The sequence below is a fragment of the Canis lupus genome, chromosome 28 (assembly GCF_003254725.2).
Source record: "Canis lupus dingo isolate Sandy chromosome 28, ASM325472v2, whole genome shotgun sequence".
Lineage (NCBI taxonomy): Eukaryota > Metazoa > Chordata > Mammalia > Carnivora > Canidae > Canis > Canis lupus.
The window spans coordinates 618,645-635,905 of NC_064270.1; the positions used below are offsets into that span (position 1 = coordinate 618,645).

Genomic DNA, 17,261 nt, shown 5'->3' on the forward strand with positions numbered 1-17,261 from the left:
CCAGCTCTGCAAGAAATATTAAGGGAGACTCTGTAAAAGAAAGAGGAAGCCCAAAGAAATAATCCACAAAAACAAGGACTGAATAGGTATTATGATGACATTCAATTCATATCTTTCAATAGTAACTCTGAATGTGAATGGGCTTAATGATCCCATCAAAAGATGCAGGGTTTCTGACTGGATAAAAAAAACAAGACCCATCTATTTGCTGTCTACAACAGACTCATTTTAGACCTAAGGACACCTGCAGCCTGAAAATGAAAGGTTGGAGAACTATTTACCATTCAAATGGTCCTCAAAAGAAAGCTGGAGTAGTAATCCTCATATCAGATAAATTAAAATTTGCCCCAAAGATTGTAGTAAGAGATGAAGAGAGACAATATATCATACTTAAAGGATCTATCCAACAAGAGGAGCTAACAATCAGGAATATTTATATGACTAATGTGGAGCTATTAGTATATCAATAAATTAATAACCAAAGTAAACACATACTTAGATAATAATACACTAATACTACGAGACTTTAACACAGCACTTTCTGCAAATGACAGATCTTCTAGCACAACATCTCCAAAGAAACAGGAGGTTAATTTATTTTTTTAAAGAATTTATTTATTTATTTATTTATTTATTTATTTATTTATTTATGAGAGAGAGAGAGAGAGAGAGGCATAGGCAGAGAGAGAAGCAGGCTCCATGCAGGGAGCCTGATGTGGGACTCGATCCCAGGTCTCCAGGATCACACCTTGGGCTGAAGGCGGCACTAAACTGCTGAGCCACCCAGGCTGCCCAGAAACAAGAGCTTTAAATGATACACTGGACCAGATGGATTTCACAGATATTTACAGAACTTTACATCCAAAAGCAACTGAATACACATTCTTCTCAAGTGCACATGGAACTTTCTCCAGAATAGACCACATACTGGGTCGCAAATCAAGTTGTAACTGATACCAAAAGATTTTGATTGTCCCCTGCATTTTTTCAGACCATAATGCTTTGAAACTTGAACTCAATCACTAGAAGAAATTTGGAAGATATTCAAACACATGGAGGTTAAAGACCATCCTGCTAAAAGATGAAAGGGTCAACCAGGAAATTAGAGAAGAATTAAAAAGATTCATGGAAGCTAATGAGAATGAAGATACAGCCGTTCAAAATCTTTAGGATACAGCAAAAGCTAAGTCCTAAGAGGGAAATACATCGCAATACAAGCATCCCTCAAAAAATCGGAAAAAACTCAAATACACAAGCTAACCTTGCACCTAATGGAACTAGAGAAAGAATAGCAAATAAAACCTACAACAAGCAGAAGAAAAGAGTTAATAAAGACTGAAGCAGAACTCAATGAAATTGAGACCAGAAGAACTGTGAAACAGATCAACAAAACCAGGAGTTGGTTCTTTGAAAGAATTAATAAGATAGATAAACCATTAGCCAGCCTTATTAAAAAGAAAAAAGACTCAAATTAATAAAATCACGAATGAAAAAGGAGAGATCACAACCAATACCAAGGAGATAAAAACGATTTTAAAAATATATTATGAGCAGCTATACGCCAATAAATTAGGCAATCTACAAGAAATGGACGCATTTCTGGAAAACCACAAACTACCAAAACTGGAACAGGAAGACATAGAAAAGCTGAACAGGCCAATAACCAGGGAGGAAATTGAAGCAGTCATCAAAAACCTCCCAAGACACAAAAGTCCAGGGCCAGATGGCTTCCCTGGGGAATTCTATCAAACGTTTAAAGAAGAAACAATATCTATTCTACTAAAGCTGATCTGAAAAATAGAAAGGGATGGAATACTTCCAGAACTCGTTCTATGAGGCCAGCATCACCTTAATTCCCAAACCAAAGACCCCATCAAAAAGGAGAATTATAGACCAATATGTCTGATGAACACAGATGCAAAAATTCTCAACAAGATGCTAGCCAATAGGATCCAACAATACATTAAGAAGAATATTCACCATGACTAAGTGGGATTTATCCCCGGGATGCAAACTCATAAAGCAGTCAACATGATAGGTCATATCAACAAGAGAACAAGCAAGAACCATATGATCCTCTCAATAGATGCAGAGAAAGCATTTGACAAAATACAGCATCCATTCCTGATCAAAACTCTTCAGAGTGTAGGAATAGAAGGAACATTCCTCAGCATCTTAAAAGCCATATATGAAAAGCCCACAGCAAATATCATTCTCAATGGGGAGAGACTGGGAGCCTTTCCCCTAAGATCAGGAACAAGACAGGTATTTCCACTCTCACCACTGCTATTCAACATGGTACTAGAAGTCCTAACCTCAGCAATCAGGCAACAAAAAGAAATAAAAGGCATTCAATTGGCCAAGAAGAAGTCAAACTCTCCCTCTTCACAGATGACATGATACTGTGCATTGAAAACCCAAAAGACTCCACCCCAAGATTGCTAGAACTCATACAGCAATTCGGTAGCGTGGCAGGATACAAAATCAATGCCCAGAAATCAGTGGCATTTCTATACAATAACAATGAGACTGAAGAAAGAGAAATTAAGGCGTCAATCCTATTTACAATTGCACCCAAAAGCATAAGACGCCTAGGAATAAACCTAACCAAAGAGGTAAAAGGTCTATACCCTAAAAACAACAGAATACTTCTGAAAGAAATTGAGGAATACACAAAGAGATGGAAAAATATTCCATGCTTGTGAATTGGAAAAATTAATATTGTGAAAATGTCAATGCTACCCAGGGCAATTTACACATTCAATGCAATCTCTATCAAAATACCATGGACTTTCTTCAGACAGTTGGAACAAATCATCTCAAGATTTGTGTGGAATCAGATAAGACCCCAAATAGCCAGGGGAATATTGAAAAAGAAAACCAGAGCCGGGACATCACAATGCCGGAATTCAAGCTGTATTACAAAGCTGTGATCATCAAGACAGTGTGGTACTGGCACAAAAACAGACACATAGATCAATGGAACAGAATAGAGAACCCATAAATGGGCCCTCAACTCTATGTTCAACTAATATTTGACAAAGCAGGAAAGACGATCCACTGGAAAAAGGATAGTCTCTTCAATAAATCGTGCTGGGAAAATTGGACATCCACATGCAGAAGAATGAAACTAGACCACTCTCTTGCACCATACACAAAGATAAACTCAAAATGGATGAAAGATCTAAATGTGAGACAAGAGTCCATCAAAATCCTAGAGGAGAACACAGGCAACACCCTTGTTGAACTTGGCCACAGCAACTTCTTGCAAGATACATCTATGAAGGCAAGGGAAACAAAAGCAAAAAATGAATTATTGGGACTTCATCAAGATAAAAAGCTTCTGCACAGCAAAAGAAATAGTCAACAAAACCAAAAGACAACCTACAGAATGAGAGAAGACATTTGCAAATGGCCTATCAGATAAAGGGCTAGTATCCAAGAACTTATTAAACTCAACACCAAAGAAACAAACAATCCAATCATGAAATGGGCAAAATACATGAACAGAAATCTCACAGAGGAAGACATAGACATGGCCAACAAGCACGTGAGAAAATGCACTGCGTCACTTGCCATCAGGGAAATACAAATCAAAACCACAATGAGATACCACCTCACACCAGTTAGAATGGGGAAAATTAACAAAGCAGGAAACCACAAATATTGGAGGGGATTAGGAGAAAGGGGAACCCTCTTGCACTGTTGGTGGGAATGTGAACTGGTGCAGCCACTCTGGAAAACTGTGTGGAGGTTCCTCAAAGAGTTAAAAATAGATCTGCCCTAGGACCCAGCAATTGCACTGCTGGGGATTTACCCCAAAGATATAGATGCAGTGAAACGCCAGGACACCTGCCCCGCAATGTTTCTAGCAGCAATGTCCACAATAGCCAAACTGTGGAAGGAGCCTCAGTGTCCATCGAAAGATGAATGAATAAAGAAGATGTGGTTTATGTATACAATGGGATATTCCTCAGCCATCAGAAAGCATGAATACCTACCATTTGCTTCAACGTGGATGGAACTGGAGGGTATTATGCTGAGTGAAGTAAGTCAATCGGAGAAGGGCAAACATTATATGGTCTCATTCATTTGGGGAATATAAAAATTAGTGAAAGGGAATATAAGGGAAAGGAGAGAAAATGAGTGAAAATATCAGTGAGGGTGACAGAACATGAGAGACACCTAATTCTGGGAAACAAACAGGGGTGGTGGAAAGGGAGGTGGGCGGGGGATTGGGGTGACTGGGTGATGGGCACTGAGGGGGGCAGTTGACGGGATGAGCACTGGGTGTTATATGTTGGTAAATCGAACTCCAATAAAAATATATACAAAACAAAAAAAGATAAAAAAATAAAAGCAAGGAGGGGTGCCTGGATGGCTCAGTCAATTAAGCATCTGTCTTCTGGTCATAAGGATTATGGGTCCTGGGATTGAGCCCTGCTTTGGGTTCCCTGCTCAGTGGAGAGCCTGCTTCTTCCTCTCTCTCTGCCTCTTCCTATGCCTCTGCCTGCCACTCCCCCTGCTTGTGCTCTCTGTCAAATAAATAAATAAAATCTTAAAAAAAAGAACAGAGATATGAAAATTAAAATCTTATGTACATCTGGAGGAAAAAAAACCCTAATATAAAAATAAAAGGCAAGCAACAAATTGGGAATATATTTGCAATATATAAGTCAGTCAAGGGAGAGGCTGACTTTCCTAAGGGCCTGAATCATTTAGGGCAGAGACAGTGCTTCAGCCTCCCAGGCTAATGCTTTCCCTACAATTCATTCATTCATTCATTCATTCATTCATTCATTCAAAATGTATGTATTGAGGAACTTTGAGGTGCGTGGCATTGAGGTATAATGATATTTGAAACTGGAAACGGCTCCTGCCCTCATGGACCTCAGTCCAGTGGAATGACAGATGTCCATCAGATAATTCCATTTGAGTGTACAACTGTAATCCAAGGTAAATGCTGTAAAGAAAGGAGAGCATGCAGCAGAGGACCCAGCTTAGATTGGGGTGTGTGGGAGGACTTCCCTGGCTGGTGACATTTGAACAGAGAGCTGGAGGGTGAGTAAGAGTCAAGGAATGTACGCGTGTAGGAGGAGAGGGAAACAGAAAGAGAGTGAGAGAGGGTGTGTATGAGAGAAGGGAGAGGCATTCTATGCAGGGAAAAAAGTGTGCTAAGGTCCTGTGGTAGGAGGCCCATGGAACAGTTGAGGAACAGGAAGGCCAGTGTGACTGGAGCCTGGAGAGTTAAAGGAGGCTGGAGGGGTGGCCACCAGCTAGACTGCATGTTTGAGGGGTCTTGTGGGCCATGGTAAGTCTTTGGATTTTAACCCATAGAGTAATGGGAAAGCCACTGAAGGATTCCAAGTTGGGCTGGGTGAAGAGGCTGGAGTGAATGTATGGCTGAGTTTACATTTGAATAGATAGCTCTGGCTTTGGAGTGGAGAGTGGGTGAAGGTGGGTGGGAGTGAGGCAGTCTTATTGCCAAAGTCAAGTGAGAGTTGATGACGGCTGGCGGTGGATGATGGCAGGAGTTTAAGTGAGACAGGCAGAGTCAGGAGCTCTCAGAAGACAAAGTGATAGGTCTGTCCCCCATCCCTCATCCTTGTGGACTAGGGCAAGGCCAGAGCAATAAGCCTCAATCAAGAATGACAGAACGTTCCAGTCTCTGAAGATGTAAGTCCTCTTACAGTGGGATTTCAGAAGGGGAACAACCCCAGCCAGCTGGGGCTGCATCAAGGTCAAGTGTTTTGGGGTTCCGTTCTGAATATAGCTGGAGATATGGGGAACCAGGTCTGGTTCCAACCAGGTGCTCCCAGGGGCTGTGTGAGCAGAGGAGGGACTGTGGAGGGCAGGGGGTGAATGCGGTAGTGGGCCTGAGGGTATGGCATGAGGCTCCACTGCTCCTCCTTTCCTATTCCCAGGAGAGGCGGCACCTGCCTTACATTTTCATTTTCTATCTTGAAAAAGAGATTGCAACTTTCACTGTGTTACAGAGCACAGACTTGTGACTTGCTCCACTGTATATGTTATACATTCATGGAGTTCTAGTGAATTTATCTTATTTTTCTCTGAGAAAATTGGCAAGGGTAAGGGTAAGGCTGTTGCTTCTTCCCACACTCTGGGAATATGGAAAGGGGAATTGGTGTAGAAAAAGCTAGCTGGGGCAAAACGATAGGAAAGGTTCTCTGGAAGGGACCTCTGAAGCCAGGTGGGAACAGGGAACCACACCTGGTTCCAGATAGCCTGGACTGGCTTCAACAGGTTATGGCTAATAACAAATGAGTCTGAACTTGTCCTAAGCAAGCTATGGTGAGCTAAAATCACTTATTGTAATAATGGCCAGTTTGTGCTGATCTGAGCCAATCTGCACCACTTTCCTGAAATCAATTCGAATTGTGTGATGTACTTAAAACCAAGCATGCAATTTGAATTGACTGGCCTATTTTGTGCCACTTCCAGCTAGTTTGGGTGCCTATTTTTTTAAATTATTGTCTTCTTGTGTGTGTGTGTGTGTGTCCATATGTAGACACCTAACTCTTTTGCCTCTAACTTCTTGGAAATTGAGCTCAGTCAGGGTCTGAGTTCACCAAACTTAGCTCTATATGCAGGTAAGTGACAATAGGGGTTTTCCTTGGGAGGAAGGAAAATCTTAATCTTGGCATCTCTCCTTCTTAGGAAGGAGACCTCAGGACTGCTTTCAGTGTGCTGGCAGCCTTTGCATGCTCACCCGGGGCTGGCCTGGATGGGGCCTCACAGGAAGTTAACAGCCAATGACTCTGTGGAAGGATCCCTGGGAAGCCCCTATCTGCAGAGCAGCCCAGAGGCTTCTGAGCTGGCGGAGGCTGATTTTATTACCGATCCAGAAAGCCACCTCAGTCTTGTTCATGCATCCCAGTGCATTCACATAGTGTATCTAGAACATGGATAGCGTGGAGCAGTATGGACAAGGCAGTGTCTGGATACCAATGGCTGATTTGCATTTTATGACTTACTGTGTTTATAACATGTATCCTGCCCAGCTCCTAAAAGGTTCAATGGTTCAAAGATAAATTTTGATGGGAGCTCTTCTTTCTACCACAGCCTAATTACTTTAAGGTAAACACATGCACGCGCGCGCACACACACACACACACACAGCCTAATTACTTCAAGGTAAACACATGCACGCGCGCGCACACACACACACACACAGAATTTTGGTTTGTATTTCCCCAGAAATATCCCTAGCAAGAGTTATTGTTAACAAGCTGCAAGCTGCAAGCCTGACCCTGAATGATCCAGTTCCAGACCTGGTCTCCAGCCTTGTGCTGTGCCTGCTGCCCCTTCCTGCCCCTAGCTCCTGTGTGCCCCTCCCTTTCCACAACACCTGCACATGCTATTCCCCACCAGGAACGTGGCCTCTTCATTCCACCGTTCTTTGCCTAGTTGGCTCCCTGTCATTTCCTAGCCCTTGCTAACATACCTCTTGCTTCCTCTGATGCTACATTTGTAGTATATGCTCCTAGAATGCTTCTTATCATAGTTTATGATCATACATTTTTGTGGCTAAGTGGTCAGTCGATGCATGGCACACAAACGTCATCTTTTAACATATCAGATACTATCATCAAGTGGAGTGTTCCTCAGCCTTAGCACTATAGACCTTTGAGGCCAGATAATTCTTTGTTGCAAGGCCTGTCCCCTGCTTTTTAGGATGTTTAGCAGTGTCCCTGTTCTCTACCCACAAGACACCAGTAGCACCCTTCAGTTGGAGCAACCAAAAATGTCTCCAGACAATGCCGAAGGTCCTGGGGGTGGGGAGTAGTGGGGGGTGGGAGTGGCACAAAATCACTCCTGGCCACGAACCACTAACCTAGGACAACTGCTTGTAAGAAGTTTGGGATTTCAGAGGCTGGTTTCCTGAGAGCCCTTTTGCTGAAGCCCTGGTCTCTTTCTAGATGAACACTATGCAATAAACATATAATGTAAGCCATATATGTAACTGCAATTATAAATGTTCTAGTAGCTGCTTTCAAAGAAAGTAAAAAAAAAAAAGGTGAAATTAAATTTAATGATGTATTTTAACTCAATATATCCAAAATATTGTCATTTTAGCCTATACTCAATATAATTATTAGTAAGATATTTTACATTCTTTTTTCATGCCAAATCATCAAAATCTAGGGCATATTTTTCTCAATTTGCACTAGTCATATGTCAAGGGCTCAATAGCCACATCTGGTCAGTGGCTAGTGCATTAGACAGGGCTGGGAGGGTAGACAGCATGTATGGCCTGGTCCAGCCCTTCAGGTGGTCACTAGATCACACTCCTGCCCCTCAGCAGAGCCATGCACAGCCCTCATTTGCCCATTGGGGTGCACAAGTTATCATCCATTTGGAGCACCCCACAGAGGGGTCCTGGTAGCTGTGACTATGCTCTGGAGCCAACCCCACAATCATCCTTTAGTAGCTAATGACATGAGTGTGTTGCCTGTGAGTTCACAGGAGGCTGAAGGCTTCACACATACTGGGCAAGACACACTGTTTCCAAGCTCCCCAGGCAGTTGTTCTATCTACCTCCAAACCACCTGTCCTCGTACTCATGGCTCAAAAGGGAAGCTTGGAGTTTACAGCCCTCCGTAGTAAGCAGTGGCCACTTATAAAGACACATCCTATTCTCTTAAAAGACAGATGTTCTTATCTAAAAGGACACTGGTCAAGAAGTTGTTGTCCATAGGGAGATACTATCCCTAGTCCAGGGACTTGTCCTGAGTTTCCAGGCCACTGAGTGGGGACAGAGGCTGGCTGTGGCACCAGCTCAATCCCTCAAGATCATCCCTGCAAGATTCTCCAGACTCCCATCTCTTACTTATCTCGAGATCTGAGCCCTCAGCACCCTCACCTCAGGCCATGCAGCTTCCTGGGAGTTCTCCCAATGGGAGTGCCTGCCTGCCTATGGCCTGTCTGAGAAACTGCTTCTTGCAGCCCAGCCCTAGCAGCTACTGCAGGCTTCACACAGCACCCTCTCAGGCCACAAGAACGAGGACTCTCACTTGGACCTGGTTGGCTCCAGAAGCCTGGGCATGGTCTTCCCTAGTGAGGGCCACTTTTGTCTTGGCTGCTGGACAAATCTTGAGTATTAAGCATGTATTTTTTAGTAAAGGAATAAAGGTTTCCCAAGGTTGTCACCTGCTCATTTTGAGAAACTCAGGAACTCGTCAAAACATAGAATATGGGGTGAGGGCTGCACACCCACTGGAGGACTAAAATGGCCATTGCCCCTTCGTGTCTCAGGTCTGACCCCAGGAGCCTCACTAGGAAGGCCTGTCTGCCAGGATGCCTCTGGAATGCCTGCCTCATCTGACCCCCAGTGTGGCAGCCGGCTAAGTGTCTGCACGTGTTGGCCAAGAGACACACACTGCCCAGATCCACCCCAGGAAGTTGGACTTACCCCTCCTGGCTTGCCTGATCTTTGGGCTCAGCATATTCCAGAAGCTGCCAGGCCTGAGTCCTTGTGCCGATCATGCTGTCATCCACTTTCCTTTTCTCTTCCTCTGGCCCGACTGCCCCTCCGGCCCCGCTAGGGCCCCCATGGCTGCTGGCTTTGCCGCGAGGCTCCCTCTGCTCTGTCTCCTTGCTTCCGACCGACGGCTAGCCTTGGACTCCGCGAACCTCAATGCATTATCGATCCATCCCAGAATTAATTCCCATCCAAGCGAACCATTAACGGCCTTGGGAAGGGCTGCTGATCAGTCACGGGGCCAGGCGGGCCAGCCGGACTGTCCCTCGGCCCGGGGCGCACGCGGCACTGCCCATCCCGGAGCCCCTGGCGGGCGCGCGCGCGGGCGGGCGGGGAGGGGTCGGTGCGGCCCGGGCGGCGCGGCAGGCGGCTGGGGCTCCGGCTCGGGCTCGGGCTCCCCTGGGCTCCGGCTCCGGCTGGGCTCCGGCTGGGCTCCCGCTCCCGCTCCCGCTCCCGTCTGGCTGCCGGGCGGACCCGCCCACTGCGCGGGGAGGGCCGGGCCGCGCGCCTCGGGCAGAGGCTGCAGGAAATCCGCCCGCGCGCCGCCTGCCCAGGCCCGGCCCCGGCCCGGAGGGCGCCCCTGGGGACCGAAGGAGACCCGCCCCAGCCAAGGCGACCTCCAGCCCGTCCAGCGGGACCCGCTCTGCCTGATGGCCCCAGCCGGGAGGGCCCAAGGCGGCCCCAGCGCCCACGGGCCGGCGGTGTCGAGAGCCTCGTGGATGGGCCCCGCAAGCAGAGGGATGCCTGTTAGGGATGTTCCTGCTGCTTCGACAAGGTGACAGGAACCCATGCACGTGAAGCACTTCGTTTAGGGTCCGCACGTAGTAGGGTCTCAGAAACGGTTCACTGACTAGTGAATCTGCTAATTGTCCTCTTTCCGTTCAATACTTACATGACTCTAAAGAATGCCTAGTGGGGCTTTTGGGGAGTTCAGTCTCAAGAGCCAAAAAATTGCCCAAGAGATGCAACCACAGTATCTAGCTATCATTTATTAGGTGCCTGCTTGTGTGTCTGGCATTGAGGCTGGCGCTTTATATTCCGTATCTCATTTAATTCTCTAATTCCCTGAGGCAGGTGCTATTCTCACGGCTTTTCAGATAAAGAAGACAAGGCACAGAAATGCTAAACAACCTGCCCCAAATCACATAATACTGTCAGGAGGGGACTCTGAACCCCAGGTGGCATGTCTACAGCTGATGATTTTCTGTGATGCCAGTCTCTCTAAACTTCCAAATTCCAACCACTTCATGTGAGCAGATTTTTGCCCGAGTGTCCTCAGTGACTTGTTAGATGATGAGGACCAGCCTTTGTGCCCCTGAAATGACCCCAGGGGCTGTGTTAGGCATTTGTGCCTGGGACTGGGTGTTTTTTAGTCTAAGTGCTGTGTGGTCCTCTTAGCAGTTGAAGATGAGGGCTTTGAAAGATGACCTCTCTGAATGGCCATGCTCCCTCCCTGATCCTCAGAGTGCCCCCATGTCCACTGATTGCCCCAGATGAAGTGTTAATGTGGAATCCTCCAGAAGTTCTGGAGACAAAGGGTCTACTGGGAGCCCCTGCAGCAATCCATGCTAGAGAGGACAGGGTGTGGCCTACAGAGGGGACAGGAGAACTGGAGAGGTCAAGGACTCACCAGGATGTGGGAGTCCAATGGCCTGGTTGCAGGGAGAAAGCAGAGTGCATGCAGACAAAGCTGTCTTACTCAGCATCAAGTCATTTGCTCTGGCCCTCAGCCACCCCTCAGAAGAAATGAATAAGTATTTTGATATAATATTTAAGGCGTTTCATGGTGCCATCCATGCCTTCATTGGTGACCTACTGCTGCTAATGCTGCACACAGCCACGCTGCTAATGCTGCGGCCCCATGTGCCCCTGTGCCTTTGCACCAGTGGTTCCATCTCTGGAGGTATCCTTTCCCACAGTTTCAGTTACACAAGTCTGATCATTCTGGGCAAGTCCCTGTGAAACTCTCCTGATTCTACCACCAGAAGGAGCCATCAAGCACTTCCCCAGGGCTCTTGGCTGTGTCTTATAGGCGGCCCAGCACCCCTCTTCACTCCCAGTCCTGAGCCTCAGGCTGGACTCAGGCCACCAGCCATGTGAGGACTATTGGCTTGAGGGACAGATGCAAACACACCCCTGAATGATCGAATTGCCCTCCTTTTCCTTTCAGGCCAGGTAGAGGCCGGGTCAGGCTTGGATGGAGGCTAGTCGGGAGGAGTGGGGAGGATACAGATCTGGAAAATCTCATGTTGACATCAGGGTCATAGGGTGAGGTCTCGTGGCCACTGATGATGTCTTGAGCAATCCTGAAGCCCTGTGAGTAATGCAGCCTGGACTGCGTGCTCCAAGCCTGAGGCAGGGAAATGCCCTAAAGACTTAGTTTGGGTCCACTCACACTTGTTTTGGTTAAGAAACCACCCCCAGGGGCTCTTCCTGTGCAGCTGTTTCCTCCCATGACATGAAGTCGCTGTGCTCACCTTCCTGCTTTTCTTGGGATCAGTGTTAGAATTGGACAAAACCACAGAGGCTCTGGCCTCAAACCCAGAAGTAAAGCTGGTGAACAGGGTAAGAGCTAGTCTAGATTCTGCATCTGAGAATGATGGAGGATGAGGATGAGTAGGGAGACAACATAGCCCTTCCCTTCCCCTGCGCTCAGACTGTGTTCCCAGGACATTTCTGGATGAGGGGATCCATAGGGTCCAGCTGGAAGGGACATTAGTGCCCCTGCCTTCCTGAAGTTTACAAAGAGAAGATATAGGCTTTGAGTTGAAGTAGAGACCGAGAAGCAGCCCTCTCTCCACAGCCCTGCACTTGCCCTCATGGCACTGCCCTTCCTAGCAGCGATCCTGGGTCTCCCCTGGTTCCCTGCCTGGCATCCTTTCAGCATTTTCTGAGTCTGCTGTGGGCCAGATTTGGCTAGGCACTGAAGGGTGAGTAGAGAGGGTTGGGGGTGCAGAACTCTCCAAAGGCGGCCACTGGAATGAGCACCTCTCTCTGTCAGGTGGTCACATCACTGGCCAGCGCCAGGATGGCTTCAGGTCAGTGGTTCTCAACTTTGGCTGCATGTTGGGGAGCTTTGAAAACTAATTTCTTGTGTCCCCTCCACCACTGGGTCCTGTTTAGTCTGGTACTGTGCAGTGGTCATCGGGAGTTATAAAAACTCCTCCAGCAGTCCAGCATGTGGCCAGGGTTGAGAACCACTACCTTGGAAGATAATCACATATCCTAGAGCCTGGGGACACCAGAGGCATCTCTGCCTGCTGTCATCCCAAGGGAGTCTTTTCCTCTGAGAGGGACACGTTTTGCCAATCAATCTCCTAGTCAGAAAGCAGGAAAGGGCCTCTCTCCCAAGTCTCAATGGGAGACTGCTCCGTTCCACACAGAGCCACAGGTACTGGTGTATAGCCCGTTCACTGTACAAAGGTGTCCAGTAGAGGGGGGAGTGGGGCTGGGTTTGGGCGCTGCTGGCAAAGCTGTGTGTTCCAGCACTGCTAGAGGGATCTGCTGCCAGGAAGGCAAGCCTTTCTGTTTTTTTCCAAGATGTCATCTAGATAGCAGAACCCCGTTTTCCTGTTCTAGAAGCTGCAGGGAGGACAGAGTGTGCTGCTCCAGAGGCAGAGGGGAGAGAACACTGCTACCCTGCATCTGACATGCCTGCGCAGCGGTCACCCGACTTCCTGCTTCGAGTTGCTCTCTGTCTGTCCCTGCTGCCAGGAGGCTGAGGCTCCTGCTCTCTAGCGGGTCACTTCTGTCCATCCCAGCGGTGTGCTGAAACGGCTGGCCAGAACAAAAGCCAATGAGAGCTGATTGCTAAGTTTTCAGGAATTTTACAATTTTAACGCAGGCAACATTGGAGATGAGATTTTATAAACTTATGGTGAAATAAATCAGATTAAAAACAGAGGAAATGGGGATCCCTGGGTGGCTCAGCGGTTTAGCTCCTGCCTTTGGCCGAGGGCATAATCCTGGAGTCCAGGGATCGAGTCCCACATCGGGCTCCCTGCATGGAGCCTGCTTCTCCCTTTGCCTGTGTCTCTGCCCTCCCCCCCTCTACATTTTTGCTATCATCTACATTCTTAAGGTTATTTGTACCTGTTATCTGCCTGGTGAAAATACTATTGAGAGGGTTGATTTTGTATGTTATCCAGACTGGGCCATGGAGTGCCTAGACGGACATTTGGTCAAGCATGATTCTCGGGGTGTGTGTGAAGGTGTTTCTGGATGAAGTTGGCATCTGAGTCAGTAGACTGAATAAAGCATGTTGTCCTTCCTGATGCAAGTGGGCCTCGTCCAATCAGTTGAGGGCCTGAATAGAACAAAAAGGCTGACTTTCATGCGCATGGAAGGGAATTCCTCCTGCCTGACTGCCTTGAGCTGAGACATAGGGTTTTTTTCCCTGTCTTTGGCCTAAAGCTGAAAATAAGTTCTTCCTGGGTCTTGAGACTGCTGGTCTTCAAACTAGAACTTACACTGACCCTCTGTAGTGCCCAGATGCCAACTGTTGATCTTGGGACTTTCCAGCCTCGAGGATATACAGTACCTAAGTTTGCATAAATATGTAGATATTCTTATTATACTCTTGAGAGATACCTGGGTCTCTCCTGTTGGTTCTGTTCTCTGGAGAACCCTAATTTGTCTGTATATTGGGCTGCTATAGCACCTCTTGGCAGCTCCTTGTTTGGTGATCATGCTGGTAGTTTGAAACTGATGGTGGTGGGAGTACTTACATCAAGAAAATTAGCAAATGCTATCAATCCAGACTTAAAATGTTTTTCCTTCCAGAAAGCCAGCTGTTAGGTGTTTGCCAGCATGCACCTGGGCATTCCCTAGCCCTTCGAATCTGGTGTGCCTCACCACTGTTGACTCTTTGCTGTGGGCAGAGGCTGCTAGCTCTCCACCAGATCTGTTCTCCTCTGCTCCTCGGCATGCCCACCTGCCCTACATCTCCCAGCCCCTCTGCAGTTCCCTGTGATGGTGTCCTGGCCATTGCTTATGAGCAGATGTGATGTGGCGCCCTCTAGGCCTGGCCCACAGGAGCCCTCCCTTCAACACTCCTCCATGCTGGTCTCCCTTTCCTGGGGCCATCTGGAAGGCCCATGCAAGAGAAGGCAGAGGCGGGAAGTCTGAGCCCCTGAATGAGTGAGTGAGGCCAAGCCCCACTGTCAACCTGGAAACATCTTGGTTAGCGGGGAGAGGAGAGCCATTACCTAGTTGGTTCTCTTCGTGACTCCAGCTGACCTTTCCACCAGATACACCTTCACTTGCCCTTCTTTGCCTACCATACTTTAATGCCTCCTTCTGGATCCTGTTTCAGTGTCCCCTCTCTGCTCAGTGCCCATAGCGAGAGTCCAGCACCTTTACTATCTCCCTCATCATCCATGCCTGAGGCCACAGAAACCTTCTGAAAGCCCTCTTGCCAGTGCTGATGAGGACCTTACTCATAATTTAAATATGTAACATTTAAATTACATATAATTATTACCCATAATCAACCCATAATTTAAAAATTAACCCATAATTTAAATATTATAACCCATAATTTAAATATAAACTATAAACAGAACTTAATAGTATGCTGAATTTAAAACGTTCTTTCTAGATTTTTTAATTGCACGATTGTGTGGGATTCATCAAAGGTGAACTTCTCTGCCACTTTGGTGGCCTTGCCCTGCTGGTACTCCAAGCATATCCTTGGTTTTGCCTGTGGGCAGTTGGGTGCTGCAAGCTGCTCTTCCCAGAGAGTAGGGCCTCTCTCCATGCCCATTGTCCCACAGTCCTGTTGCCTTATGCTAATGTCTATCTCTGCCGATGGCCCTCCTTCAGATGCCCAGCTTGGCGTCTAATTTCAGTTTTGTCCACACACTGTGGTGTACGATACACCCTTTCATACATCTCCCAGGTTCCCAGAATGGGCCTAGAGCCCTGGACTCCTACTTTTCTGGGTCTTTGGTGTCCTATACTCCTGGCCAGAGGGTCAGAAGGAAAAAGATGCAGAATCTAGGATTGGGCATTGCAAAACCACCCAGACACAGTGGGCCAGAGCAAGGGGGCTGAGACCAGAACATGGAGACTTTGCATGGAAAGCGTCTCAGTTGTGACTTGCAGCCTTGGGCATGGTTTCTAGAGTCCTGCAGCCCTGATGTCAGGGCAGAGGTGGCCTAGGGTACCGAGTGGGCTCAGGCACCACAGCCGTCTGTTCCAATTTCCATTGTTGAGCTTGTCACATATTGCCTTCGACTTTGGACCACCTAATGTCCAGGCAGCTGATGTCCAGGGAGGGGGCTTGCTCTGTGTGATGGATGAGTGAGTGGTGTACCAGTTGGGTTCTCTACGGCAGATGCTGAGATGAGAGTTTTATTGGAAATTAACACTTGTTCAGGAGTGGGGTAGGAGCGGAGAGTCAGAGCACCATGCAAATTAGACAGTGTCTTTGCCAGCACTCTGGGAGCTCCAAAGTAGGGGGCTCACTAGGGGGTCTGACTTTGGGTAGAGGTGGTTAGGCCTGAGTACAGCTGCCTTCCATAGTCATTGGCTGGGAGGCTTCTCAAAGAAGAGCATGAACTTGGCCATTGTTGCCCTGCATAGTCGCTGGCTCGGGGCCTCCCAAGAACAGCATGGAGTTGGCTTGAAAGAAGCTGAGGTTGACCCTAAAAGAGTTAACAGCCTGTGGCTGTCAGCTGATCCCACCCCCTGCAGTTGGGCAGTGAGTCCTTTCTCAAAGGGTGGTCTTCCATTCCATACAGGGGTTCTATGGCACTCAAGGCCTCATTTTTAAGTTTCTATAAATGTTGGGTTCAGACAAATACTACTCACCTAAAAATCTTTACTTGGTCAACTGTCTGAGCTCGCCATTTAATTGTGCAGCTTTCAGATAAAGATTTTATTGAGCTGCAAATTCTCACTGTGGGTTTCTTAGAAGGGAAAGCTTCAATTAGAGAGTGTGTGGAACTGACAGTGGGACAGCCTTGCTGTGAGTATGTGGGGGTCCCTCAGGGCACTGTGGGAGGGGCAGGAAGGACCCCAGCCCAGAGGTTTGGCATGCTGGCCAGGCAGGATCTCCTGCTGAGCTCCTGCTTTTGGAAGGGGCTGAGAGGAAAGAAGGGAATGTGACCTCACATGTGGGTTTCTGAGTCCTGGAAATATGATGTATTGAGGTTCCAAGGAGCTGTCACCCTTCCCCTGAAGTAGGGGTGGGGGACCCAGTGGTGGGACTACTACCCTGCCCAACCTCTAATGGCAAAACCTGTTTTCATTTGAGTCCAGCAAGGAAGCAGGTCTGAAATATTTTCCACTTCCCAAAAGAGTCAGATATTAGAAAGTGATGACTCATCACTTTGGTCAGTTTTGCATTATTGAAAAACAAGTCTTCTCCCTTGTGAAAACACCTGCTTGTTGTGGAAAGGCAGGGTTTGGGACAGATGGAAATTTCCCAGATGCCTTCTCTCTCAATTCATACCTCTGCCCAAGGTCAGGATTCCTCAGCACAGCCAGCCCTGCCCCTTGCTCTGCTCTTTCGGGCAGACTGATCCCTCCCCATGGCACATAACCTCCATCTGCTCTTCTAGACATTTCCCCTCCTTTGGCATCTATAATCCCTCCCTCCCTCACTGGCTGTTTTTTTCCAAGTTGAGAAAATCACTCAAGAATCCCTTGCTTTCGGGATCCCTGGGTGGCTCAGCATTTGGTGCCTGCCTTTGACTCAGGGCGCAATCCTGGAGTCCCGGGATTGAGTCCCTCATTAGGCTCCCTGCAAGGAGCC

General features: G+C 47.5%; 1 protein-coding gene across 3 annotated transcripts in view; it reads right to left on the reverse strand.

Moving 5' to 3' along the window:
* The window catches only part of ARHGAP22 (Rho GTPase activating protein 22), a 135,605-nt gene extending 125,768 nt beyond the window's left edge, over nucleotides 1–9,837 (reverse strand). For 2 of the 3 annotated variants that reach the window (XM_025466315.3, XM_025466314.3), the window contains exon 1: nucleotides 9,434–9,836. In XM_025466315.3, coding sequence (XP_025322100.3) covers nucleotides 9,434–9,467 — 34 coding nt within the window. In that variant the 5' untranslated portion in view covers nucleotides 9,468–9,836. Of the gene's footprint in view, nucleotides 1–9,433 lie in introns of all 3 variants that reach the window. The other variant, XM_025466313.3, reaches the window with a different exon arrangement.
* Between the last annotated feature and the right edge of the window lie 7,424 nt (nucleotides 9,838–17,261).